Source organism: Oncorhynchus tshawytscha, linkage group LG11 (genome assembly GCF_018296145.1).
Source record: "Oncorhynchus tshawytscha isolate Ot180627B linkage group LG11, Otsh_v2.0, whole genome shotgun sequence".
In the NCBI taxonomy this organism is placed as follows: domain Eukaryota; kingdom Metazoa; phylum Chordata; class Actinopteri; order Salmoniformes; family Salmonidae; genus Oncorhynchus; species Oncorhynchus tshawytscha.
Window position 1 is genome coordinate 34,500,895 of NC_056439.1, and position 27,404 is coordinate 34,528,298.

Below are 27,404 nucleotides of genomic sequence, written 5' to 3' on the forward strand. Positions count from 1 at the left end.
CCCATGAACACCATTGCAGGGCTGCTGTCTGTTCCTTGTGACGGGGTATTTCTGTGATCCAGCATTACCAGGTATTTGTTATTTTTTTATTTCACCTTTATTTAACCAGGTAGGCTAGTTGAGAACAAGTTCTCATTTGCAACTGCGACCTGGCCAAGATAAAGCAAAGCAGTTCGACACATACAACAACACAGTTACACATGGAATAAACAAACATACAATCAATAATACAGTAGAAAAATCTATATACAGCATGTGCAAATGAGGTAGGATAAGAGAGTTAAGGAAATAAATAGGCTGTGATGGTGAAGTAATTACAATATAGCAATTAAACACTCAAATGGTATAATGTGCAGAAGATGAATGTGCAAGTAGAGATACTGGGGTGCAAAGGAGCACGATAAATAAATAACAGAACCGTCCAGAGAAGTGATGCTGGACGGGCGGGCAGGTGCGGGCAGCGATGGATTGAAGAGCATGCATTTAGTTTTACTTGCATTTAAGAGCAATTGGAGGCCATGGAAGGAGAGTTGTATGGCAGTGAAGCTCATCTGGAGGTTAGTTAACACAGTGTCCAAAGAGGGGCCAGAGGTATACAGAATGGGGTTGTCTGCGTAAAGGTGGATCAAAGAATCACCAGCAGCAAGAGCGACATCATTGATGTGTATACAGAAAAGAGTGTCGGCCCGAGAATTGAACCCTGTGGCACCCCCATAGAGACAGCCAGAGGTCCGGACAACAGGCCCTCCGATTTGACACACTCAACTCTATCAGAGAAGTAGTTGGTGAACCAGGCGAGGCAATCATTTGAGAAACCAAGGCTGTTGAGTCTGCCAATAAGAATGTGGTGATTGACAGAGTCGAAAGCCTTAGCCAGGTCGATGAATACGGCTGCACAGTAATGTCTCTTATCGATGGCGGTTATGATGTCGTTTAGGACCTTGAGCGTGGCTGAGGTGCACCCATGACCAGCTCTGAAACCAGATTGCATAGCGGAAAAGGTACGGTGGGATTCAAAATGGTCGGTAATCTGTTTGTTAACTTGGCTTTCGAAGACCTTAGAAAGGCAGGGTAGAATAGATATAGGTCTGTAGCATTTTTGGTCTAGAGTGTCTCCCCCTTTGAAGAGGGGCATGGCCGGGGCAGCTTTCCAATCTTTGGGAATCTCAGATGATACGAAAGAGAGGTTGAACAGGCTAGTAATAGGGGTATTGAGATAAACTTTTGTTATTGACCAAATACTTATTTTCCACCATAATTTGCAAATAAATTCATTAAAAATCCTACAATGTGATTTTCTGGAATTTCTTTTCTCATTTTGTCTGTCATAGTTGAAGTGTACCTATGATGAAAATTACAGGCCTCTCTCATCTTTTTAAGTGGGAGAACTTGCACAATTGGTGGCTGACTAAATACTTCCCCCCCCCCCCACTGTATGTATCTTAAAAAATAGTCTACTAAATGCAATCAATCACTCAAAGGAAAATATGAATACCAAAAATCGTATTTACTTTTTCAAAATTCAATATTTCTATGCACATTTCAGATAGATATATAGATTAATAGATACATTGATTAAAGTTGGCATATGGCATCTTGATAGGCCTATAACAATGCCGAAAACAGTTTAGAACAAATGTACTTAAAAGGATCTATTTTTATTACAACAGTACATGTATATACAGTAAACAACACAGTATGAATGTATGGGTGAAGGGGGGGGGGTTGATTGTTTAGAAGCACTTCCTGTGGACAATGGAGGGGCCTGCCTCATCGTACTCCTGCTTGCTGATCCACATAGCCTGGAAGGTGGACAAGGAAGCCAGGATGGAGCCACCGATCCAGACAGAGTACTTACGCTCGGGGGGAGCGATGATCTAGAAGATAAACAGAGTGCAGGGAATTGCTTAGTTTCACGTAGACCCACTGTAAATCGGAACATGACAATTAACTTGAAGGTTAACTTCATGAAGGTTAACATGGCGGGATTGTCCCTCACCTTGATCTTCATGGTGCTGGGGGCCAGGGCTGTGATCTCCTTCTGCATACGGTCAGCAATACCAGGGTACATGGTGGTACCACCAGACAGAACGTTGTTGGCATACAGGTCCTTACGGATGTCAATGTCACACTTCATGATGCTGTTGTAGGCGGTCTCATGGATACCAGCAGACTCCATACCTGGTAGAAGATATTACAGAAGTCCATTAATTGACACGGCAACACAAAAACATTAATTGTAATAACACATTGTATTGCAACCATAATGCATAATGCATACTGTAGGTATGACTTACCAATGAAGGAAGGCTGGAAGAGGGTTTCTGGGCAACGGAAACGCTCATTACCAATGGTAATGACCTGACCGTCAGGAAGCTCGTAGCTCTTCTCCAGGGAGGAGGAGGAGGCAGCGGTGGCCATCTCATTCTCAAAGTCCAGAGCCACATAGCACAGCTTCTCCTTGATGTCACGCACAATCTCACGCTCAGCTAAGGGGGGCACGTTTCAATGATGAGAGGGAGAACATTTACAGAACTGCACAGCAAGAGATTGCTCTAAACACACAGAAATTACAATGATATGAAAAATGAGGCATAATGTCATTGACAGAAGTTAGCTCTCCTTACCGGTGGTCACGAAAGAGTAGCCACGTTCTGTCAGGATCTTCATCAGGTAATCAGTCAGATCGCGGCCAGCCAGATCCAGGCGCATGATGGCGTGGGGAAGAGCATAACCCTCATAGATGGGGACGTTGTGGGTCACACCATCACCAGAGTCCAGCACAATGCCTATAGGGAGCAGACAAGGCACGCTAGTCAGTCAGACATGACTGACAGGAATGACTGACAGGAATGGTCGGCTGTAATATGGGAATCACTCCAAGCATTTGTCACATCATAAACAAACAATGCCGCTGACATCAATGGCTACAGGTGTGCCACACACCCTGCCAAACAGAGATTAACATGTCCTTGACAACAGAGGAACAATTAATCTAGCTATCTCTGACAACTAAACTGCTCACTTACTCAACACTATTGTTATTCGTGTGCATCACCTTGATTTGAGCTGTCTCCTGTTGTTATGTTGACCACTAATGTGTGGAAGCGACCTACATATTGTATCAGTAATATAGCTACTATCCATGGTTGACATTGGTACATATAAAAGACAGTGTCCTGGAATACTGACCGGTGGTACGACCGGAGGCGTACAAGGACAGGACAGCCTGGATGGCCACATACATAGCAGGAACATTGAAGGTCTCGAACATGATCTAAAACACAAGAATAAGAGAGACATTTCAGAAGTTTGCTGGACTGTTATGCTCTAACAGAAGATGTGGATTTGAAATAAAGTGGGGGGAATAATGGAGTTAAAAGTACCTGTGTCATCTTCTCTCTGTTGGCTTTTGGGTTTAGGGGAGCCTCTGTCAGCAGGGTGGGGTGCTCCTCAGGGGCCACACGCAGCTCATTGTAGAAGGTGTGGTGCCAGATCTGCAAGGATACGAAAGAGTTCCCTGTTTATTATGTTATTATGCTGCATGTGTTTATCTTGCTCTCTTGGCACTCTAGTCTTGTGCCAAAGTCAATGCCAAAACTCAGCAAGATGTTGTAAGAAGTGTGTAGTAATTTAGGACCCACCTTCTCCATATCGTCCCAGTTAGTGATGATACCATGCTCGATGGGGTACTTCAGAGTCAGGATACCCCTCTTGCTCTGAGCCTCATCACCTACATAGCTGTCCTTCTGACCCATACCCACCATCACACCCTGGATGAGAAAGAAGAGAGGTTAGGAGTGACACAATCATCACTGTAGCCTAGATGACAGACTGCATACCAACATACTGCACCCTTTTTGACAGTTTCCCCCTATAAATGTGTGTCCGTACAATGGCACAATCTATACCCGCCCCAGTTACATTATGGTACAGTACCTGGTGACGGGGCCTTCCAACAATAGAAGGGAAGACTGCACGGGGAGCGTCATCTCCGGCAAATCCAGCCTTGACCAAGCCAGAGCCATTGTCGCACACAAGGGCGGTAGTCTCGTCGTCGTCACACATGGTTAGGCTTTACTGGGATGGTCTGTGTGTGACAGAGAGACACAGGGGTGAGACTGAGTGGTGGGAACAGCTGCAACACCCCCCCCCACCATTGAAAGAATTTCAAGCAAGCCTATCCTAATTGGTTTGTTCACAACCACAGATTTATTACTGTACTGACATGAAAAATGTTCGCATCCGATATACAGCATTTTTTAAAATAAAACATCTTTTGGAATAATATATTTATTTTACTACCTTAGTCAAATTCGTACAACTTGTCTTATAACTATTTTGAAAATGTTATCAATTCCTTGTATTTCAAATATCAGCTATCTACAATGTATCCCATGTTATTTTTGTCCCAAACATGTTGTGAAGTTACTGATACTATGTATCAGCTGTCATGATTGTTCCTGGGACATTATAGGGCTGCCTCCAAAAAGGGGCATATCAATGGAAGCAGGAAGCAAGACCAGCTATCTATTTTAAGCTCCACCCCCTGGCTGCTCCATGCACAGCTACACCAAGTGCCACATTGACCTCCATGGATCCCTATCTGGAACTATTTCAGACATGGGAGAGTTGGAGCCAACCCAGAGAGCAGCTGTCGGCACATTGTAGCACCTCTGTTTACAGCATGGCTCCTTGCTCCATCTGCCTATAATGGCTTCATTCATTAGACACAATTTAGTTCTGTCTCAATGTTCCTGACCAAACCAGCGTTGGTCAGTGTATCGGTAACTGTTATTATACTAAGTGATTACACTGTATTTGCTGGCACCCTCCCCACCAACACCTGATGATAAATCATTTATTTTTCACAAATCTCTGAATAGCTGAATGTCTTGTATTATTTTGGAGAGATAGCATGAATCCATTCCAATAAGCAGTTACTTCAGTTTGAAGTGTACTTCTAGTTCATGCTTCAATAAAGCTACAAACAACCCATCCAGGTAGAAAACACTATATCATCCAATGTCAGAGACCAGCTCTGTCTGGTCAGCGCCAGGTTAAGATGTACTCAAATATCTAAAATGTGGACACTTAGTCCCGACAAAGTCTCATGTTTTCCATAGAAACAAGTAGTAATATACAGAAATATGCACTCACCAAGTTGTAGCGCAAGACTGATGCTTCCACTGGGACAAAGGAGGAGGGTGAGAGGACCCCTTAAATAAGAGTGGGGTCTGGGGACCAGGGGTGGAGCCTGGAGTTCACACAATTCCAAATAAGAGCTGCTAGAAAAAAGGAAAACGACCTACAAGTCAAATTATGCGATTGGTTGAGATGGAACTCCTCAAAAATGGTGAGATGCTTCCTGAGAAATGCCAGACTGATATGCTTTAGAGATGAGAATTGAAAAGGGAATGTTTTGTTTTATTAAGATGTCTGGGTGTTACAAAGGTGTCAGACCATTAAAATGCAATTACAATGGTCTTCTTTATTTAAATACTTTTCTGTAGGTAAAGCTTTCATTTAAATTGTTTGTTTTTTTACAAACAGAATAGTTTAATTATAGCAAGTTCAGTGCATCCATTTGACACTAAAGAATTCTGAATCAAGGTTCTGATCAGTCATGATTTCTTAAATCACACAAAAAGGTGCATTGGTCATTGTAAATTTAGATTGATGGTGTTGTTGTTTTAAAGGACAGGGTTTGTGAGAAATCTGAAAAGTGATTAAGACATTTCCTGAAAGTGTACATCATACAATTCTCTCGAAAAACATTGAGCAGATGTGTCACAGTGTTTTTGTTGACACTCACTAGGTAAGAGCGGAAATAGTAGACTTGTGGGCCTTGTTAAGGAGATGAAAAAGAGAGGCTTTGGTCCAGTCAGTAAAACACTGTATATGTCAGTGGGCCAGGCTGCTGCTGGAATGTGAGCTGAGCCCCTAAATGTGGTGAACAGCTGAGGGTTATGACGTCTCGTCCTTCTTCGGAGCTGGCGGTCTGACTGGTCTGCGTCCACCGTGCTGAGCCCTGATTGGTCCTGCTCTCTCCTTTTAGGGTCATGGTGTGTAACAGGTGTCGTTAATGTCCATCCAGTGGGGTCCCCCCTTGTTGAGTTTGCAAACTGAGATCCTTATTCGTCCCACCCCCTTCAACAGCCTTTATTTTTTCTCAATGTACCTTTTGAGGAAATACAGTCTTTCAAGTTTCACCTTTTCAAATGTATTGAGAAAATCAATCACCTATTGAATGATCCAAATTATTATTTTCTATAACACGTTTTACCCATATTACTGAACTGAGCACTATTGGTACAGTGCATTATCAATGGCAGTCGTCCATCTGATGTTGTCAGGTATATTTGGACTTGTAAGGCAGGTAGAACAGACAGGGGACACTGTAGCAGATGGTTGTCTTTGGACTCTGTTAGTTTATATCCATAGCTGGATTATATGAGAATATTTTTCCCTCTAGGCTGTCCCACTGGATATTAGGCCTGCCTATTTATAGGTGTTACTTTCTCTCTATGTCCACAGATAGATAGGTGTTGGATGCTATGGTTTAGAATTCCATTGCAGTGTAATTATGTTCTTCTGCCAGCCAATGAGTGATGGGAGTTAACAGTTAAACTGACACGGATGTTATCTGAAAGATAATTTTCAGAATCTCACACAACTCAATGTCACACAGCTTGTTCTGAGCATAGGCATCTCTTTGAACTCTCTTATCACACCCAGAGCCTTTTACACCAATAACTTATACCATTGAATATCTGTTATAAAAATATTTGAACCAGAACATTTGTTTTTTATTACGGCCTGTTTTACCTACTTAGCCGCTCGTTCTCCTCATCACCATCATCAGTATTGAGTCACTTGAGACATGAATTATTGGCCTTGATAATTACACAACAAATTGTGGTTGCAAATTGTGGTTGATAATAAAGAAGTCAGGTGAACAGATGTGTGATGAATTGCATAACTTCCATTTAATGTTTTATTTCATTTTTCTTTAGAGATGTGCATTACTGCCATCTACAGTTATGTTTTGGAAATGTTACGTAATGACGTTAAATCTGCGACGGCACGTATGACGCCTGCCATGCACCAGCGTTGCGACTATGTTGTGATTCCGTGGTGCTGTCAATGCTGGAAGTTCAACGTTTTGGAATCAGATACATTATTTATCGCGTAAATTTATCCAAGGTTGATATTGTAATGTTACTAAGTAACAAAAGACGAGTGTTACAATAGGTTGTAACTAATTCGCCTCGATATTAAGACGGGTGTATGCGCGAGACATGTGTGTCCATGTAGCTCAGCTAGTAGGATGAGTTGTCATCAGACTTCTGGAGCTGGGAGTGGAACCGACGACTATTCTGTTCAACAGGAAAACGAACTAGAAGCGCTTGCATCCATTTTTGGAGATGATTTTCAGGATCTGCGGAATAACCATCCATGGAAGGTAGGCCTACTTTCAACACAATTGTTTGATGAATAGAGTTCCTCATTGCTGACTTGCTAATGCGACGTGGTGTTGATTACACCAACAATAATTCCTATATTTGTGTCCTTCTGTGTTCTGCTTTCTCCTCATTCAGATCAAAAGGCCACCCGAGGTATACCTGTGCCTGCGACCTAACGGACTAAGCAATGGGAAGAAAAGTTATGTGACAGTGGACTTGCAGGTCAAAATCCCACCAACGTACCCAGATGTGTGAGTATCATTAGATCAATCCATCGATGGAATGCATGTCATACAGTATATCTTGCCCTAGATTCAGATGTATAATGTTAGATAATATTTCCTAGTATACACCACTGGGGCCACCTGTAGTCAGGCCAGCTGTTGCTGTCTGATGAAATATAAATAACAGCTGCCACCTCTGGCATTAGGAATACTGTGCCTGATTTGTAGTTCAACGTGTTTTTCAGGTTGATACAATCGCCTAATCATTTAATCTGTCTGGAACAAAATGGTGTATGTTTTTAAGCATTCATTCCTTTGTTTGTTTGGGAGACAGGCCTCCAGAGCTTGACTTAAAGAATGCCAAAGGTCTCTCCAATGACAACCTTCAGAACCTCCAGACAGAGCTCACTAAACTGGCTGCAGAGCGATGTGGGGAGGTGAGATAGTCTTTTACAGGCCGGCAGACAGATGACCAACATCTCCACTGAACCCTTAGACACTACAATTATAGTTTTGCTTTGGTCACGTCATTGTGTAAGTCTCAAAATGACATATTTTCTCCATCACCTCCCCCTCTCTTCCCCCAGGTGATGATCTATGAGCTGGCCGACCATGTTCAGGGATTTCTGAGTGAACACAACAAGCGTCCGTCCAGCTCCTTCCATGAGGAGATGCTGAAGAACCAGCGGCTGCAGCAGGAGAGGCTAGCCCTGGAGGAGCAAAAGCGACTGGATCAATGCCGCAGGCAGGAGGAGCAGACGGTGAGGAGGAGACACGCACGCACACACACACACATACACACAAATGTACTATATCTTTAAACCCTTTCACCTCTACAGAAATTTGAGATCATGGCTGAAATCCAAAGAAGAGAGGAGGAGAAACGAGAGGAGAAGAAGAGGAAAGAAATGGCTAAACAGGTGCCTTCATAATCTTCAAATGTTTACATTTAGCCAACTCACTTTTTTAGAACCAATACTTCTTATCCCTCTTTGGAAAAGTGACGGACTTTAGGTTTTTAGGATACTGATCATCAATTAATATAATATTTTTTGAAACCAAATTAATTAAAATCATGCTTGACTTGACCTACATATTAAAAATAAACCTCCATACAAAACAGAACATGAAATGTAAACAGATTCTGGCTTTGTGATTGCCCAGGAGCGTTTTGACAGTTTGGACCAGCCTGCCATAGAAAGTTGTTCTGTATTGGGCAGCTCACCTTGTTCCCCTGGACCTCCACCTGAGCTCACTGAACCCAGAAAAGGGGCCAACCACCGGAGACGAACCAACTCGAACACCCGCCACAGGCACGGACCAGCAACATAGATTCCTAAGATATAGCTCTGTCCCTGAACTACACGGAGCTAACTTTGCATGTTGTTTTTGTTGTCACCAGACAGGACACATACAGCGAGGATAGCCAACGCTCACAGGAAGTGCTTCACTTCAGCAACAGTACCCTGGGGGACATCGTAGTGCATAGAGGGAAGTGCCTGGGTAAGAGATTATAATTTCCTGTAAATCTCTCATTATGTTGTTTTGTATTGTAGTTTACTGTACTGTCAGTGAGTTGTGCGCCTCAGTATGCTATGTGTCTCTGGCAGGGGAGAGTGAGAGGCTTGGCCGTAATGTTTATAATGCATTCGATGCGACCAACGGAGAGTTTGCTGTAGTATACGAGTGGATCCTACGCTGGAACAAGAAGATTGGCAAGTTCTTCACCAGCGAGGAAAACGGGAAGATTGACAATTGTAAAAAGCAGGTGAGTAATTCCTTGCTGAGATCCTTCCGGACATCAGATGCTATAGTCATAGATTTCAAGATATTGTAACACAGATGCCTACACACTAAGTAATACCCTCTGTCCATGTCTTTATAGATCCATGGAGCAGAGAGTGAGCTGAACTCCCTGCTGAAGCTGGAGCACCCTAACCTGGTGCACTACCAGGCCCTGAGCTCCAGTGAGAGGGATGACTGCCTGGTGGTGGACCTGCTGGTGGAGTATGTCGGGGTCAGCAGCAGTCTGAGCCAGAGCCTGGCCAGCCAGACCGCCATCCCCCTAGAGCGCCTCCGCCTGCTCACCACCCAGCTCCTGGCTGCCCTCGACTACCTCCACTCCAACTCTGTTGTCCACAAACAGCTGGGCGCCTCTAGTGTGCTGCTGGACCACCAGGGCAATGTGCGTCTCACAGACTACAGCCTCTCCAAAAGACTGGGTGACATCTGCAATGAGGACATCTTTGTGCAGGCCCGCGTGCACTTCTGTGAGGACATGCTTCCCACCAAGGCTGGGAAGAAAGGGGACGTATGGAGCATGGGGCTTATGCTGCTGGCACTGAGCCAGGGGAAGGAGGTCAGGGAGTACCCTGTGTCTGTGCCCACCAGCCTGCCAGCTGACTTCCAGGACTTCCTTAACAGGTACGCCTGCCTGACAATAACCATCAACTCAGTTTGGCCAGACAGCTAGTCTCAGTGACAGCTAGACAGCCCAGTCTCAGCCACTTCTTCCATGCCTGGACCTTCTCACTTTTTTATGGTGGCAGTCAATTAAAACTTGTATTTTTCTGTGGTTAAATTAAAATGTGTTTTACAGATTATGACTCATTAGCACATGTTTTTTGCTATATCTAGCTAGATGATTTAGGAAACATGTCAGCTTTATTATTCTTGTGATAGAAACCAGGCACACTGCACATACAGGTTCAATTGGATGTATTTCACTTTCCTGTGCCTTTTGGCCTATTGTCCTCCTATCATGGACAGTGTGTTAATCAGCGGTTGGTTGTCAGAGTTCGTCCTCTGTGTTTGGGTACCAGTGTTAGTGTAGTGTGGATGCAGAGTAACACAGTGTGGACCAGATGTTGCTGGCCACATTGGGCCTTGCCAGGAATCCCCTACATGAATGTTAGCTCTATTGGAAGTTTCCATGCGTAATGCAACGTTCACTGTTTGTGTGTGTGGTAGGTGTGTGTGCCTGGATGATGCTGACCGCTGGAACACCCAGCAGCTCTTGGACCACCCCTTCCTCAACCCTCCACTTCCAAAGACCCCTCTACAGTGCCAAGATGCTAGTCCAGAAGGTGACAACTTCTCTTTACAAAGTTCAGAACAGAGCCACTAGATATTTGCTGTGTTAAAGTCACACACTAAGAGTTCAGAGTTCAGATTCACCATATAGAGTCCTGACTGGTGTATTCTGTCCTCTCCCAGACAATGGGGATGACTTTGCGTCGTCGGTCATCCCTCACAGTCACATCCTCAATGCTCCGTTCAGCACTGGGCTGCAGAGGCAGTTCTCACGCTACTTCAATGAGTTTGAAGAGTTACAGCTGCTGGGGAAAGGAGCTTTTGGTGCCGTTATCAAGGTAAACCATGTTTAATATAGCATAGCTGACAGTAGCTTTCATAGCCTTCCCCTTTTCTTTTAGGCCATGGTTATTGTTCACATAATGTTTTGTATTCGCTTGTCTCCCCACCCATCTTTGTTTCTCTTTCTCTCTGTCCATACCGCTCTCTTTGTGTGCAGGTCCAGAACAAGTTGGATGGCTGTTACTATGCTGTGAAGCGTATCCAGGTGAACCCAGCCAGTAAGCAGTTCCGTAGGATCAAAGGTGAGGTGACGCTGCTGTCGCGCCTCAACCATGAGAACATCGTCCGCTACTACAACGCCTGGATCGAGAGGCACGAGACCCCCTCCACAGGGGTCCTGAGCTCAGAAAGCTCCGAGCCCAAGAGCACAGCAGAGAAACTGCCCCAGGTCCGAGCCCCCTCTCTGCGACTCAACGAGCTGGGCTTCAGCATTCTTGACAACGTGGAGGACAACGCCCCTCCCCCCGCCCTAGCCAGCTCGGTGGAGTGGAGCACCTCCATCGAAAGGTCCTCTAGCGCCAAGTGTAGTGGCCACGAGACCAGCGATGAGGACGACGATGATGAAGAGGATGTCTTCTGTGCCTCGTTCCTGTGAGTTCCTCTAAGGGTACATCTGATGCAGTGCCCTGTGCACTTGATATACTGAAATAAAATGCACTTCTTGTTATCTGTTTTGTTTGCGTCTAGCCCATCAAACAGTGACTCAGAGAGTGACATCATTTTTGACAATGGGAATGGCAGCATATCTCAGGTTAGTGTTCACATTATTGCCATAGTGTGTGTTACTAGTGTGTACAATTTCACCAATTACATTCAATGTAATCTCCATTCCTTAGGAGGAGCCAAGCAAGAGAGTGGGGGGTGACACGATAGATAGCACAGACTCGGAGAGGCCACAGCTCATAGCACATTACCTTTACATCCAGGTAAGGCTCAGTTCACTAGCACTTAACTAATACCATACTAGAGGGCACTGTTTTATGTCTGACATCTAACCCAGGGGTTCTCAAACTTTTTGGGCTGTGACACAAAATTAATCAGGGACCCCCTCATAATCAGAACACAACTTATATATATGTGTATGTATCTATTATTATTATTTAAAAAATGTTGCTCTGACCGTGGACACCCTGACCCACTTTGAGAACCCTGATCTAACCTGTGTTCGCTCCTCCCTCCAGATGGAATACTGTGAAAAAAGCACTTTGCGAGACACCATTGACCAGGGCCTCCATCAGGACAATAGTCGCCTGTGGAGGTTCTTCAGGGAGATCCTGGATGGCCTGGCTTACATCCACGAACAGGTCTGTCTGTAAAGCCCCATCTCCCCTAATCAGAGTGCACTGTAGGGTTCAGTGTCTGCTTCAGGGTGTGGAAAACAGATATCATGTTGAGATCATAGAGTTGGAGAAGAGTGGAGCGAGAGAGGGTCACATTCGGTTAAGAAGTAGGAAGTCCAGGACAGTCACTGCTTCTGATTATGTTGTTCCACTCCAAGTATCTGCTAAATCTTCAGATCCCAATGTCAAAGAAAGGTTTTTGCTAGGTTCATGGTGGACATTGATATGGGATATAATTTGTGCTGTATGAAGTGTTTTGAAATGTGTTTGATGCAAAACGGTGTTTTAAAGGATCCTCTTCTCATTTCTTCAAACGCTCAAATCTTCTGGCATACATGTTCCTTCCTACCTCTACACCAAGAAGCCAAGCTGTCACAGCATGGCTCAGAACAACCATGATTACCCGCATGACATGCTTCTAGACACGGTTCCAATTAGCACTAATTGATCACCTCCCCATCACCCTTCCAACAGGGGATGATTCATCGAGACCTCAAGCCTGTCAACATTTTCTTGGACTCTCAGGACCATGTGAAAATTGGAGACTTTGGCCTGGCCACAGACCATCCTGCTAATGTGGTATGCCTTAATGTCCTCAGCTTTGCTGTCTCCTGGTGATAGAGATTAATTAACTGATACCTTGAAGTTCATGTTGAGGTCTATAAGTGGAATTTTGACGCTGTATCAAGTTGATGTATTTCTTGTGTTTTTGGTCTTAATGTCAGAATTGTAAGGTGTTATTGCCTTCTCTGCAAGCCCAAGTAAGTCAAGAATCAACAAATAAGTGGTTTTGACTGTACATTTAATCTCCTCATAGGCTGCAGCAGGTAAACTGGATATTGAGGAGAGTGGCTCTGTTCTGATTCTCAAATCGGACCCAACAGGTACTGAGAATTAACCTCCTTCCACGTCAAACTGCCCCAAGTGTTTCAGGCTTTGTGACTCTGTTAAGCTCATATTTTGTACCTTGTTATTTCTGAACAGGGAACATGACTGGTATGGTTGGTACTGCCTTGTATGTCAGTCCAGAGGTGCAAGGAAATACTAAAGCCACTTACAACCAGGTAAGAAATACAGTATGAATGGAACAAGCACCAAAGTAAGGAGGTATTGTCTCAGTACAATCATTCATAAAAGATCTCAAAAGAAGTCTCAAAAGAATTATACTATCTTATAATGACTTTTTAAGGCCCTTGACTCCTGGGTGGAGCACAGACTAATGTCCTCTGTCATTTTAGGCAGTTCAAGGTTTTCCCAACGGTGTTACTGTATTCTGACTAGGAAATATATCATTCTGAATGGACTGTATGAACCTGATGTAAAAGGGGAGAGGGTTCAACCCACGATGTGTTTTTATCCTCCAGAAAGTGGATCTGTTTAGCTTGGGTATCATCCTGTTTGAGATGTCCTACCGGCCCATGACCACCGGATCTGAACGCATCTCAGTCCTGAGCCAGCTGCGCATGGTGAGTCTGTCCAGCAAAGGGAACACAGAGGGGGGGGGGGGCTCAATCATCTTTCATCACCGTCACTCTGTCATTCCACTCTGCAGGAGGACATCCACTTCCCTGAAGACTTCCCTGAGTGTAAGAGTGGAATGCAGGTGACTAAGGACATATTCTATTCATGTTACACAAGTTATACTCTCAGCTCTGAGTTTTTGTGAAGCTATGTATAAAGTAGAAGTAGTTCACATAGTCTGACGGTGGGAAGTTTAATGAAGCCAAACTGAGTGACGTTACACGGTATGGGCCGATTGACTGATCCTTAGCCCTGTGTCTATCTCAGAGGAAGGTGATTGGCTGGCTGTTGAACCATGACCCGGCCATGCGTCCCACGGCCCAGGAGCTCTTGAAGAGTGATCTGCTGCCCCCGCCCCAGATGGAGGAGTCAGAGCTCCACGAGGTCCTGCAGCATACCATGGCTAACGTCAATGGCAAGGCCTACCGCACTATGGTCAACCAGCTCTTCTCCCAGAACACCTCCCCCGTCATGGACTACACCTACGATATCGACCTCCACAAGGTACTAGGAAACTGCCCTGGCCAACACACCGACACATTGGACCAGACCCCTCAAACCTAGCCACACAAACACAACACAAAGCCAACCAGACGTTAAAGCTTGGGTACGATTATTCTTTCTGCCGTTTCATAGCGTCTCAAACCACTGTTTGTGACAGACAAGTATTGGAGAATTTGTCTTGAATGCTCAGAACAGAATGGTCCAAAGTGGGAAGAGCTACCCATCCCCTCCTGTAGGTGTCACTGTAGACACAGTAATGATGCTGGTCCTGTGTTCTGTTGCAGTTCTCCCGTCATCTGTTCCACATAATGCTGGGATTGTTTAAGCTTTAATCGATGCCTTTTTATTCATAACAGACTGCGTTTGTTTTGTTTTGCTGCAGGGTAGTTTTAATTTCAACAGTGCTAAATTGCAACAGTATGTGTACGAAACAATTACCAGGATCTTCAAGAAACACGGTGAGTCCGGACTTTTTTGTCCCATTTTAAGAGCTGAAGTCATGTTTACTCTCTTGTGCAAACGACTTGACCCACTCTAACTCGCTGTTATGAAGACCTCACTGGGGGCCTTGACTTAAACATCTGCTCCCATATATACTGTTGTCTCTAGTGACTATAATTCTAGGCAGATGTTTGGTTATATATACATGTTATAGACCTTTATACAGCTGCGATTCTTTATTTGAGTTGTTTATTCAGTTTATATATTTGATATATTATCTGCTTTGTCCAGGTCAAATATATATATATGGCTAGCGGGCACACTGGTTGAATTTGAACTTCCATATTGTGTTTGAGGTTATATTTTTATGTACATTAAACTTATTAACATACATTAAACATAGTGTTTCTGTGGCTGTCTGTCCAGGGGCTGTGCGTCTCCAGACCCCCCTGCTGCTCCCCAGGAATAGGAAGTTGTATGAGGGCAGTGAGCTGGCCTGCTTGATGGACCACAGCGGTATGCTGGTCACCCTGCCCTACGACCTCCGGGTGAGCATCAAGAAGCAGGAAGTACTACACCGTGATCATGGCATGCAATCAGAGTGGACTAGAGCCAGGATAACCTCAGGACAACCCTGGAACATCCCAGGAACTAACTGTCTGTTTCCATATAGGGATTTATTGTAGTCTTGCATGCACTGTTTATTGAGTCTCTCTTTTGTCTCCATTCCAGATGGCATTCGCAAGATTTGTGGCCAGAAATAATATTACCCATTTCAAGAGGTAAACCTCATAGGAGTCAATCACTGAATTCTTGAGTCTATGCATGTTCAGTCTTTGCATGTCATCCGAGCATGTGTTTATATCCAGCATAATGTAACGGGGTGTGTGTGTGCGCAGGTGGAGCATCGAGCGTGTGTTCCGGCCCAGGAAGCCAGACAGGGCTCACCCCAGGGAGCTGCTGGAGTGTTCCTTTGATGTCATTGTCCCTGTCACCAACAGCCTGCTGCCTGACGCTGAGACCATCTTCACCATCTCAGAGATTATCCAGGAGTTCAGTGTCCTGCAGGTACGAGTACTGGACCACTTCCTGTCTGGCTCACTCCTTTCACCGTGGTACTACCCCTGTCACAGTCTAGTTCAGGTCACAGGCCTGTTCACTCCATGGACACTACACAGGGATTTTTCTGCCATTGAAATTCTTGGGCGGGAAAAACACTTTCGGTGTAAACGTAAATGACTAAAACCAGATATAAAGAATGTAGAAAAGATAAATTACCTATGTATTTTTTAAGAATATAATCTTTGAAAACTAGCAATCACCTAAATATAATCTAGACAGTCAGGTAGAATTGAAAATTCAAAAAAGAAATTATCAGTGTAGTTAGAACACAGCATTAGCCATTGAAAAATGCTTAGATTTGCAGGAAATTAGCTTTAAAACTTTAAAATCTTCTCTCAGCTCCATGGCAGAATATGTCAAATCACACTAAATTTGTTTTAAAACTGCAACATTTCTTCTCTGTTGCATGGAGAAATGTGTAGAATTGCAGGAAATTATAAAAGCAAGAGAGTGGCTTATAAAAGCAAAAATGTCTATACAACGTCAAGATGGGGGCCTCTAAAATGTTCTCTAAAATTCATCCAGGCCGACTGCAACCCCTGCCACGCTCACCACCTAAGCTCCATTTTGATCCAGAAAAAACCCTGGTACAGTAGGCCCAGTTCACTCAGCATGAGCCCAGTCCCCCCCAGCCCTGTTACAGCCAGAGGACCCCCGTGGCTCCAGGCCAACTCTAAAAGGCCCTCTCCCTGATTGCACCATTTACTGTATATTCCCTCTCTCTGTGTGAGAAAGCTGTTAAGAATGTGTGAGTTACTGAATGAGAGAGCAGCAGCCAGCCTCTGTGGCCATTTCACTGAGCAGTCCTCCTACAGTAGTGGTTTAGGGATGAGAAATCCTCCTACTGTAGTGGTTTAGGGATGAGAAGTCCTCCTACAGTAGTGGTTTAGGGATGAGAAGTCCTCCTACAGTAGTGGTTTAGGGATGAGAAGTCCTCCTACAGTAGTGGTTTAGGGATGAGAAGTCCCCCTACAGTAGTGGTTTAGGGATGAGAAGTCCCCCTACAGTAGTGGTTTAGGGATGAGAAGTCCCCCTACAGTAGTGGTTTAGGGATGAGAAGTCCCCTACAGTAGTGGTTTAGGGATGAGAAGTCCCCCTACAGTAGTGGTTTAGGGATGAGAGGTCCCCCTACAGTAGTGGTTTAGGGATGAGAGGTCCCCCTACAGTAGTGGTTTAGGGATGAGAGGTCCCCCTACAGTAGTGGTTTAGGGATGAGAAGTCCCCCTACAGTAGTGGTTTAGGGATGAGAAGTCCACCTACAGTAGTGGTTTAGGGATGAGAAGTCCCCCTACAGTAGTGGTTTAGGGATGAGAGGTCCTCCTACAGTAGTGGTTTATGGATGAGGATTGTATTTGTGCTCAGGTGTATTGGTTGTGTGGTGTGGTGTAATGGTGTATTGTGTGTGTTGTGTTAGGAGAGGAACTACCACATCTACCTGAACCACACCAGTCTGCTGAAGGCCATCCTGCTACACAGCGGAGTCCCAGAGGACAAGCTGAGCCACGCCTCCAGTATCCTTTGTGAAGCCATGGTTAGTACTCCGCCCACCGCACTCGTGCAAATTAAACATACACCATGCATGCGTAGATTGTGTGGTAGAAGTTTTGTCCGTAACATATTTGTTCTACCAGTGGAACTATAAAATGGTATTCTGTCTCTGTTCATAGAGTGAAAAGCTGACCAGGCGAGAGGTGGAGGCCAAGTTCTGTAACCTCTCTCTGTCCAACAACAGTGTAAGTATCTACTGTTGCATGACATGTCTGGTGAAATCATCAGTGTGTCCACTGTGACTGCTCAGAGGGAAGATACTGGTCAGCTTTTCTTGAACATTGCCTTGCTCTCAGCTACAGATACTGTATTTTCTCTCTGTTCAGATCTGTGTCTGATGTTGTCTGTCTTTCCCTGCCAGTTGCAGACGCTGTATAAATACATAGAGCAAAAGGGAGACCTTCGGGACCTGGTCCCCCTCATCACCTCTCTGACCAAACAAAAGACTGCCGTAACCCAGCTGGCCAAGCAGGGCCTCAGAGACCTGGAGGAGCTCACTGGTCTGCTCAGGAGACTGGGCGTCAAGCTGCAGGTACTGCTACTCCCTCTCACCCTCCATCTTGATTGTTACCACAGGTGTATGAAGTGCATGGAGAGAATGGTATTGAAATGTGTTTTGCTGTTGAGTGAGTGAGTGATTGATCGATTGATTCTCTCTCGTGTGTGTGTCTTTTAGGTAGTGGTCAATCTGGGTCTGGTATATAAAGTGCAGCACCATTGTGGGGTCATCTTCCAGTTTGTGGCCTTCATCAAGAAACGAAGACGCACAGTGCCAGACATCGTGGCTGCAGGAGGGAGATACGACCACCTGGTAATGCCCCCACCCTACCCATGCCGCCAACAGATTATGTCCCAATTTAGGTCCTTGGAAGTGTTGAACTATCAGGGTTTCTGGTTCTCTTCCTGTAGATCCTTGAGTTCCGTGGTCCAGCGTCCTCTGCTCCTGTCCCCTCGGCAGTAGGGGCCAGTGTGGCTCTGGACAAGGTCTGTGCTGCCCTGGCCAACATGGAGGAGCCGGTGAGAACACTTCATCAGTGATAATGACCCACAGACACAGAAGGTCATATTTGAGGATGGCTTATTACTTTCAGCCTCCGTTAAAGTTTTCTGTTATTATCCTGCCTCTAAAATGTTGCTGTTTTGGGAAAGGCTCTACTGTATATTTCTATACTGTACAATGACAGTTGATGGGTTTACCCCTGATCCCTCTGTAATCAAATCAACTGAATTTGTGTGGAGCTCTGTGTGTGTTTAAACCTAACTCCCTGCCTCCTAGCCCTCTATCAGTTCGTGTGATGTGCTGGTGGTGCCTGTAGGCCACACCTCCATGGGCAGGGCCATCAATGTGATCCAGAAGCTGTGGACAGCAGGGGTCTCTGCTGACATCGTCTATGATGTGTCACAGGTAAGTGATGAGCAGCCTGTAGCACCTTCTGCTGTGACAATATCTAACCAACAGGGGGCAACACCTCTAATCTCTTTTACCCAACATGGACAGGGGGTCCAAACTGCCCGAGTTATTTACCTTGACAGTGTCTGGGCCTGTAAACACTCAGGGGAATGGGATCCTTTTTGAGGTTACTTGTATAAGCCTGTTAGTGTAGCACGTTTAAGAAATACGATGAAATACATCTCTGTTACTTTATAGAGTTTTCTACGCAGTTTTTATTTTCAGTTTGTAGTTGAAGTCTGACCAACTTTATCCTGAGAAGAGTTTCAATGTGTTCCAGTGTACTTGTTGTCATCCTGTTGCATGTGGGTGGTGTAGTGTGACTGCTGTTCTGGTGCCATGCCTCGTCCCATTCTTCATGTTTATGTGACAGCCTGATCTCAGGCCAGGAGCTGTATGTCATTACTGCTGTGTGTGTCTCTCTGCCTGGCCCCCATAACCTGGCGTTAGCGTGCAGCTGACAGCTCTCCTCTCTCTCTTACGTTGAAACTTCCACCCACTCCAGTGTCCCCCCCTCTCTTCTCTACTTTTCATTTGATCTCTTCTGTTTCTGTCTCGGTGACTCTCTGTAACGTCACTGATTGCCCAACTCCATCCCCCTGAGCCCCAAGCAGCAATTAAAAGCTTTGCTTTGTCTGAGCTCACGCTGCTTTGCTGGAGAGGAACAACATGTCACTCCAAGTTGTTAGGGATGCCTGCCTTATGGACCAGCCAGCCAGCTGGGGGGAGGGTGAGAGACAACATCCAGTGTTCAGAGTTTATTAAGTGCTGAGATACTCCCCTCCTAACACCTTTCACATGCACTGCTTTTACTGGACAAATCTCCAGTAAATGATCATTTATGGTCCGGAGATGGTTCCTTTCTTTTAGTTTTTCTAGCCAAATATGGTGAACCCTGAGGTCAGCTGGGAGGCATATGGCCGAAAGCTGGTCTACCCTCAGGCATCCACAGTGGCAGAGCTATAGCCTCGGTGGTCTCAGTGAGAGAGCTGCTGTGAGGAAGCTGGTGGGGAGAGAGACCGCTGGAGAGCAGAGCAGAGAGATGATATACAGTACAGGGATTGTTCCTCAGCAGAGTCCGTCTGCTGCTCTGTTCTGACTCAGCATTGCCTGCCAGTTGAAACCTGTCTGTCTGTATTTGATTAGGATAAATCAGCTCTGCTGCTCACACACAGCCACGGGTGAGTGCACTACCCGGACAGGACCAGGTGTGTGCAATGGGCAGAGTTGCTCTCCGTTCCAAGCTAAACTTGGTTCTCCGCCACTCTGGAGGAATTTATGAGGCACAAGTGAAGTGTTCCCCCAGCACGCATTTAATTTTCCAGGCTTTCTTACTCTTAAACAGACAGCCCACATTGATAAATACGCCACAAACTAACTTTCCCATAACCCCACTGTCATATTACAGGAGAAACATGGAGCTGAAGGAGAGCTTATCCTCAAACGAATTCACTGTATGGTGTTGAAGGGGTCCACTTGCTCACTGTAACCACTGAACTGTAGCTCACTGTTACCACAACCTCTATAGCTGGAATCATCAACTAGATTCAGCTGAAGGCCAATTTTCTTTCTTGAGGGGATGGTTGGGGGGCTGGAACATAATTACAAATCATTTGTAGACTGCAAATTGACAGCATGAAGCCCAAATAGATGTAATATTTGACTAAAACATAATCATTTTAAACCTTGATTACATTTGGATATGATCACATTTGTAAACGATCTATCTATAATGTGTGGAAATACTTGAACAGATTTTCCAAATTAAAATCACTTGGAGCTGATTTCTTGGTGTTTTTTTTATGTCCAACAATGGAAATGCAACTTTTGGGGGGGGGATTTTGGGGGCCAAATAAAACCTTCCGCTGGCCCAATTCTGCCCGCAGGCCACCAGTTTGGGAACCCTGCTCTATTGTAAGTACATGCAGGTTACAATTCACCAAAACCATACAGTTGGTCAATCCACATATAGTAGTAGTAACTGTAAATGTTAATCTGGGTCTAGAAATAGGTTGCAGGATCTGGAGCCTGTTGGGACATCATCATCTTGGGGGCAGTATATACCATATTTTCACTTGGCTATTACAAAGTAGTGTTTTCTTCCCCCCTGGATCTGACTGTGTTGTGTTCAGTCCCAGGAGACTCTGCTGGAGCACTGCAGACAGGCTGGCATCACCTGCATGGCCCTGGTCTCAGACAAGGAGGGGTACTACATCAAGGTAATAATAACTATTCATTTATATAAAGCTTGTCCAGATGCTCAAAGCTCTGAGGGCAAACGGGGTGGGGAAACTCTATATTAGGAAGGTGTTCCTCAGTGTATACTCAGTGTATATGGTATTGATATGAATTCCCCAAAATACGAGAATTCTGAGTGAACGTGTGTGTTGGAAGCAGGTCTGATTCCCCTCCCTATCCACTGTGTGTCCCCAGGTCAAGTCCTTTGAGAAGGAAAGGCAGTCAGAGAAGAGGATTCCAGAGTCTGACCTTGTGGATCACATTGTTCAGAAATGTCGGACCAAATTCTATGAGGAGAGAAATGTCAGGTGACAACACGGTTTACTAGCCCACGCACAAACTCTGTTCCACACTTCCAGTGAAGTTGGGGAAAGAGACTGACACAGCGATGTTGTTTGTCTCTCCTCCAACAGGGAAATCTCTGAGACTGTCTCTCTTCAGAATTCCAAGGGATCACTCGTCAGTACCTCAGGTACAGTTGAACAGCCTCTTGACCCTGTGTCCAAGGATGACCCCATTACCTTTGAGAGAGAGCAGAGCAGTAATTATGGTCCTCTGGTTTCCTATGAACCTACTTTGTTCTGGGTTTAAGTCCCTACATGGTGGCAGAGCTTTGTTAAATGGATAATCAAAGAGTGATGGTGAATATGTGAACTACAAAGTGATTAGTGGTAGTGTTACATTTCTCACCTCTGGCTCAGATGTACAGTAGATATAAACCTTAATACAACACACTGGACTTATTAGTCTGGCTAACAATGATGGCTTCTCAGTCGACTGGTGTCTGTGGGTGGTGGTGGGAGAAGCCTGTAACAGCTCTGACATATTGCCATGGTCTCATTAGGTGTGTGTGTGTGTGTGTGTGTGTGTGTGTGTGTGTGTGATATCTGACAGGATCATCAGAGCAGCATGGGAGCAGTGCCTCTAGTAACATGAATGTGAACCTCCTCACCCCGGAGAAGGTGTCCTCTAGCACCAGACGACGCTACGAGACCCAGGTCTGTCAATCAATCACATCTGTCACTCACACCTCTCCTGGAGTAGGCTATGACAGACAGACCGACAGACAGACGGACCGAGCCAAGCCCAGTCATGCAGCCGATCACGAGACCGGGACAACCTCGCCCTCTCTCCCTCTCTGGCTGTGGTTCCCAGCTCTGTCTCACTGTAGCGTTCGTCACAGTCAGACAACGCACCGCCTTTTACACGCCGCCAGCCCAGGCTTAAACCCCATTGGCTCGCGTAGAGACGGATTGCATGTGAGGATGAAGTGGCTTTTGTTTCCCAGTTTCATTGTGTTCATGGGAGCAATTACTCCTTTTCCCCTTCTCTCTCTCTCTCTCTCTCTCTCTTTGTTCAGATACAAACCAGATTGCAGAATCTAGGTAGCAATTTACAGAGCAAGAGCAATGACATCGAAGTTCTGGCTGTAAGTCATTTTCTGTTTTCCCACCTCTACACCTTATCTGTTGAATCCATGTATGAAATAGATCTGTGCATGAAACGAGGACGGAGGTTAGCCGATCAGTTGGACTTGTGGTCCTCCCCTCTGTTTTTCTCTGCATGCAGAGGGGTTACCAGAGCTCTCCTAGAGGTAGATGGCTACAAAGTGATTCCAGTTGCTCCAAAACAGAAAACGGAAGGAGAGAGCATGTCATTTGGAGCTAAATTGCTAGCATATTTTGTTTATTTGTGGTTTCGTAGTCAATTTGAAAGGAGATATTCACAGAGTAAATTATACAGTGTATTATTTACTGATACGACAGAGTCCAAATACATTTGTCATTCCATATGTTTGTGTCTGGTTCACATCAGAGGGTTAGATGCTGGAGCGTGAGGTATTGAAGCGTAACAGACATATTCACCTTGATGCTGGTATGTATTTACTGAGAGCTAGAAGTCTGTTTCCAGGTTACATCAGCAGAAATGCTACCCCTAACTAAAGAAAAAGGCAATTTAACCAACATTTTAATGCATAGATGGAAAATCAGCTCTGACAGTTCTATTTCCTGCAAAGGACATTTTACAGGAGTTCACTCAGTGGTGGTGAGAGCACCATGAATGAGTTACAGTAGTACACTGAGTGGTGGTGAGAGCACCATGAATGAGTTACAGTAGTGCACTCAGTGGTGGTGAGAGCACCATGAATGAGTTACAGTAGTGCACTCAGTGGTGGTGAGAGCACCATGAATGAGTTACAGTAGTGCACTCAGTGGTGGTGAGAGCACCATGAATGAGTTACAGTAGTGCACTCAGTGGTGGTGAGAGCACCATGAATGAGTTACAGTAGTGCACTCAGTGGTGGTGAGAGCACCATGAATGAGTTACAGTAGTGCACTCAGTGGTGGTGAGAGCACCATGAATGAGTTACAGTAGTGCACTCAGTGGTGGTGAGAGCACCATGAATGAGTTACAGTAGTGCACTCAGTGGTGGTGAGAGCACCATGAATGAGTTACAGTAGTGCACTCAGTGGTGGTGAGAGCACCATGAATGAGTTACAGTAGTGCACTCAGTGGTGGTGAGAGCACCATGAATGAAGAATAATGAACAAAGTCTATGTTCTGCTCTGACTAAATTGCTACAGCACAGTGGGCAAATGATCTTCATGACCTTGAGCTGAGGGAACTGAACCTTCTGTTTTGTGCCATTGTGGAATGTGTCTTGAATATTTTATAGCTAATATTTGAGTGCTGTGGCTGAGGTTACATATACTTCCTAAGGAAAAGGACAGCATGCTATGTACAGTGTGGTCTGAGATTACATGGTGAGATACAGTAACAGCCGTTGTGTTAGTGGAGTCTAACGCACCTCCCTTTGTTGTTCCGTCCCAGGTGGACCTGCCGAAGGAAACCCTCATCAACTTCCTGTCTTTGGAGGTCTGTACCCAGCTCTGCTTATCATGACCTCCATCTGCACAACCAATAAAGTACATCTTGGCAGGATGGAGTAGGGGAGGGAAGGAAGGGGGGTCAGGCCTGCGGAGAGGAAACATTTGGGAGTCCTGACTCCTTCCTTAGCCTTGTCTGGGGAGGGGAGTAAACACCACAGATTTACCCAACTATCAGCTGGGACAAGGTGTGAACACTCACATTCCAAATTCCTGGCTGCAGCGCCTGCCAAACGAAGCAGAAACCCCTAGCGTTCATTAAAAAAAAGAGAATGTAAATGATATGGTGTTAAAGATTTTTTTAAATGCTCCAAACACAAGCTTATATTAGCAGACAAAGCATAGAATGAATGGCAACCTTATACAGTTCCACTCTCACATCATACATGGCTTTGTGATTGAGTGTCAGAGAAAACAACTTACAATACACAGTGTGCATGCCCAGACCCACAGGAAACCCCCCATCACACTAATTACCCCACAGAGCATTGAGGGCCTGAGACTCTAAACTATCCTAGCAGCTTTACAGAACCTCCAGTCTCAACAGGCAAAAATATACAATGTGTAAAATCCACAACCCGCAGATCTATCTTTTTATATTTCTCCCCATTAACTGCAGATGGTGGAGTCTCCGAAACGGTAACGACAAATACAATAACAACCGTGTTTGTTTCATCATAGTGGCTATGTTGAATGTCTGATCTCTCTCTCTCTGTCTCTCTGTCTGTAGTTTGATGGAGATGAGTCGTTCAATATCAGCGTTAAACATCTGCTGTCGCGTCTCCCCAAGCAGCGCTACCTCAAGTCCATCTGTGAGGAGATCCACCGCTTCAAAATCATGAAAAGGTGCGTAGTTGTACCTGTGGTTACTGGGCTGTTTTGAACAGCGTATGGGTGTCTCAGGGCAGGCGAGCCCAGCCAGTGTGAGAGAGCAGGGCAGTATACCCCATCGCCTCGCCCCTGTGTGCTCCCAGGGCCTGACTCGGGCCCAACTCGCCTTTTTATTAAAAATCATGAAACCTGAGGAAAATGGTAGAGACCATTAAAGGCCCTTTAAAAACCAGACTTCCTTTTGTGACCAGCAAACACCAGAAAACCCCAGGTAGGTGGATGTCAGTCAACTCTTCAAACAGATCAGGTCAGAGATAACTATAGTCTCTAAAACAACTCCTCAGATTATCAGGTCAGAGATAACTATAGTCTCTAAAACAGATGATCAGGTCAGAGATAACTATAGTCTCTAAAACAACTCCTCAGATTATCAGATTTCCATTTGGAATCTGGGGGAAAGATTTGGACTGCTTGTCTGTCTGCTGTCTGGTTGTTTCCACTGTGAGTGACACCTAGAGTCCTGGGCCATAGGCCAGGTCACAGGCAGGGCTAAAGCCCCACTGCAAGCTGTCTACAGGAGCCGGGGCTAATATCAGACTCACTGCCTATAGCCCTGCTCAAAGACTTGGCTAAACTCTATTTTTTTTGCACTGCCTAGCTTCATTTAGATTTTCAGAACAAGGAACATGTAGGATTTGACGGATGTTCTCTTTCATGAATGGGAGAAAGCTAGAGCCTCTTTCTCTGGTTCCATCTGGGCTCTTCGCAGACTGTCCAGAGCAGTTGGTTTTAATTTCCTGTGTGTACTCATTCACCGTTAAGGGAAAAGTGTTTACTGACAACATCATTTGGGCTCGCTAACAATGGAGATATTCACAGTGGGTGTTTTTGTGTTTGTTTTGGCTAGAACTAGGGCACAGAGAAGACAAGATGAGTGGGCCAAAGGCCACAGTAGTCAACAGTCACTTGGCTGCACTGTGCCTGTAAACTACCCATAGGGCCCCACAGTCATTGAGCTGCCCCAGTCTTACAGCTACAGCCACTATTTCATGTACTTCAAAACAGACTAGCTGCCCCCCCCAGGTCATCTGAAATGCCCTGTTAAAGAATGGAAAGCTAGGGCCAATAATGATCAAGGTGACAATGAATAGAAATAGTCCAATTAGGCTGTTTTTACACAATGAACTGGCCAGTTAAACAGCTAAACAGACTTTATCTGGTGTGGTAGACTTACACAATAAAACAGTTATAGGTTATTGTCTGTTTTTGATGGCCATAGCGAGTGTTCTACATTCCCTTTGCATATGGAAACATCAACAGTCTGCTAGTGGACACACGGTGGGGTTGTTTTGGACATACATTAAATATCAAGTTTTTGACTTGATGAGTGTGTTGTCTTTGCAGAGTTGCTGTGGTGGTTTTGTACAGCTACAAGGATGATTACTACAAGGTTCTTCTGTGAAACCGAAGATGTTTCTGCCCAGGACAAGCTCCAAGCTGCTCCCAGCACAACGGGCTTCCTGTGCTTTTCAATTTTGTGAAACAGTATCTGTTTGAAGAAGTTGACAGCTTTATTCTGTGACTTTCCTTTTCAGAGTGAACCCAAATTCAAAAGTAAGTGTTGAAATGTAATCCAGGTACAATCAGCTGTTACCCTGAAGCTCACAGCATTGTGTTACTCCCTACCACAAGACCAAGACCGTTTCTAACCTTACTGTACCTGCCTTAATGGAACAGCTCATATACATTCTGAAGCGGGTTTTTTTGATTGCAGATAATGTTTTCGAAAATAATGTCCAATTCCATATTTTTTAAGTGACATGATTAATAATGGCAATAAATCCCATTTTCCCTCAGTTTGTGGTTCTCTTCTTTGAGAATGCCCCAGTCTGCGAAAACAATGAATGTGTTCATAACAAAGTAGCTCAAACCTTGGATTTAGCTGACAAACTTGATAATTAGCTATGGACTGTGGATATTATTTTACTGAGATGGGGTGTTTGACTAGTACTCTGAATTTCACAAAATGTTCCTGTTGAATGTGACCTCTGATGGTATCAAAAAGCCATTGTGACCACACTAATAATTGGTTTAACCGTTATGCTGTAAGAAGCTAATCTTTGAGAAAAAGCTCCTTAAATGGTTGATTTCTTGTGTTTTCGGACCAATCTTCACTTCCTCATGTTGAGCTTTATGAGCAAACGGTGACAGACAAGTCAAACAGAATTCTTCAGGTTGTCTGTTCAAGCCTTTCTTGTTCAAAAACTTTCTGGTTTTCTGTCTGGTTTTATGAAGCCCCGAGTGTGAAACTGAGATCTGGCCGTTGCATTCCCCACTCACGCCTCATCCGTATAGTCCTGTGGGCTGTGAGAAACACCAAATACACATCCTCGGTCTTCCCCATTCGCTAACACAACACGGATAAGGAGAGTAGAGCAAATATGCTTAAAAGAAAG

At 44.9% G+C, this 27,404-nt stretch overlaps 2 protein-coding genes across 2 annotated transcripts; one reads left to right on the plus strand and one right to left on the minus strand.

The window, feature by feature from the left end:
• Nucleotides 1-1,488: 1,488 nt before the first annotated feature.
• LOC112261825 (actin, alpha cardiac muscle) lies at nt 1,489-5,263 on the minus strand. The gene is made up of 9 exons (XM_024437448.2): nt 5,161-5,263; nt 3,940-4,090; nt 3,645-3,773; nt 3,387-3,497; nt 3,193-3,277; nt 2,628-2,789; nt 2,298-2,489; nt 2,000-2,181; nt 1,489-1,877 (listed from the first exon to the last, which is right to left on the minus strand). Exons 2-9 carry the CDS (start codon nt 4,066-4,068, stop codon nt 1,734-1,736), a joined length of 1,134 nt encoding a protein of 377 aa, XP_024293216.1. The 5' UTR covers nt 4,069-4,090; nt 5,161-5,263; the 3' UTR covers nt 1,489-1,733.
• Nucleotides 5,264-7,084: 1,821 nt separating this feature from the next.
• Nucleotides 7,085-26,804, plus strand: eif2ak4 (eukaryotic translation initiation factor 2 alpha kinase 4). The gene is made up of 39 exons (XM_024437449.2): nt 7,085-7,465; nt 7,602-7,717; nt 8,025-8,127; nt 8,278-8,451; nt 8,530-8,610; nt 8,855-9,003; nt 9,093-9,193; nt 9,301-9,458; nt 9,576-10,114; nt 10,661-10,776; nt 10,907-11,061; nt 11,223-11,656; nt 11,753-11,816; nt 11,902-11,991; nt 12,247-12,369; nt 12,880-12,984; nt 13,223-13,289; nt 13,390-13,469; nt 13,770-13,871; nt 13,958-14,008; nt 14,194-14,430; nt 14,813-14,888; nt 15,298-15,419; nt 15,604-15,653; nt 15,771-15,939; nt 17,408-17,524; nt 17,661-17,726; nt 17,903-18,073; nt 18,218-18,352; nt 18,451-18,558; nt 18,818-18,946; nt 21,124-21,210; nt 21,425-21,537; nt 21,643-21,701; nt 22,124-22,227; nt 22,590-22,658; nt 24,062-24,106; nt 24,848-24,963; nt 26,353-26,804. Exons 1-39 carry the CDS (start codon nt 7,331-7,333, stop codon nt 26,408-26,410), a joined length of 4,974 nt encoding a protein of 1,657 aa, XP_024293217.1. The 5' UTR covers nt 7,085-7,330; the 3' UTR covers nt 26,411-26,804.
• Nucleotides 26,805-27,404: the final 600 nt, after the last annotated feature.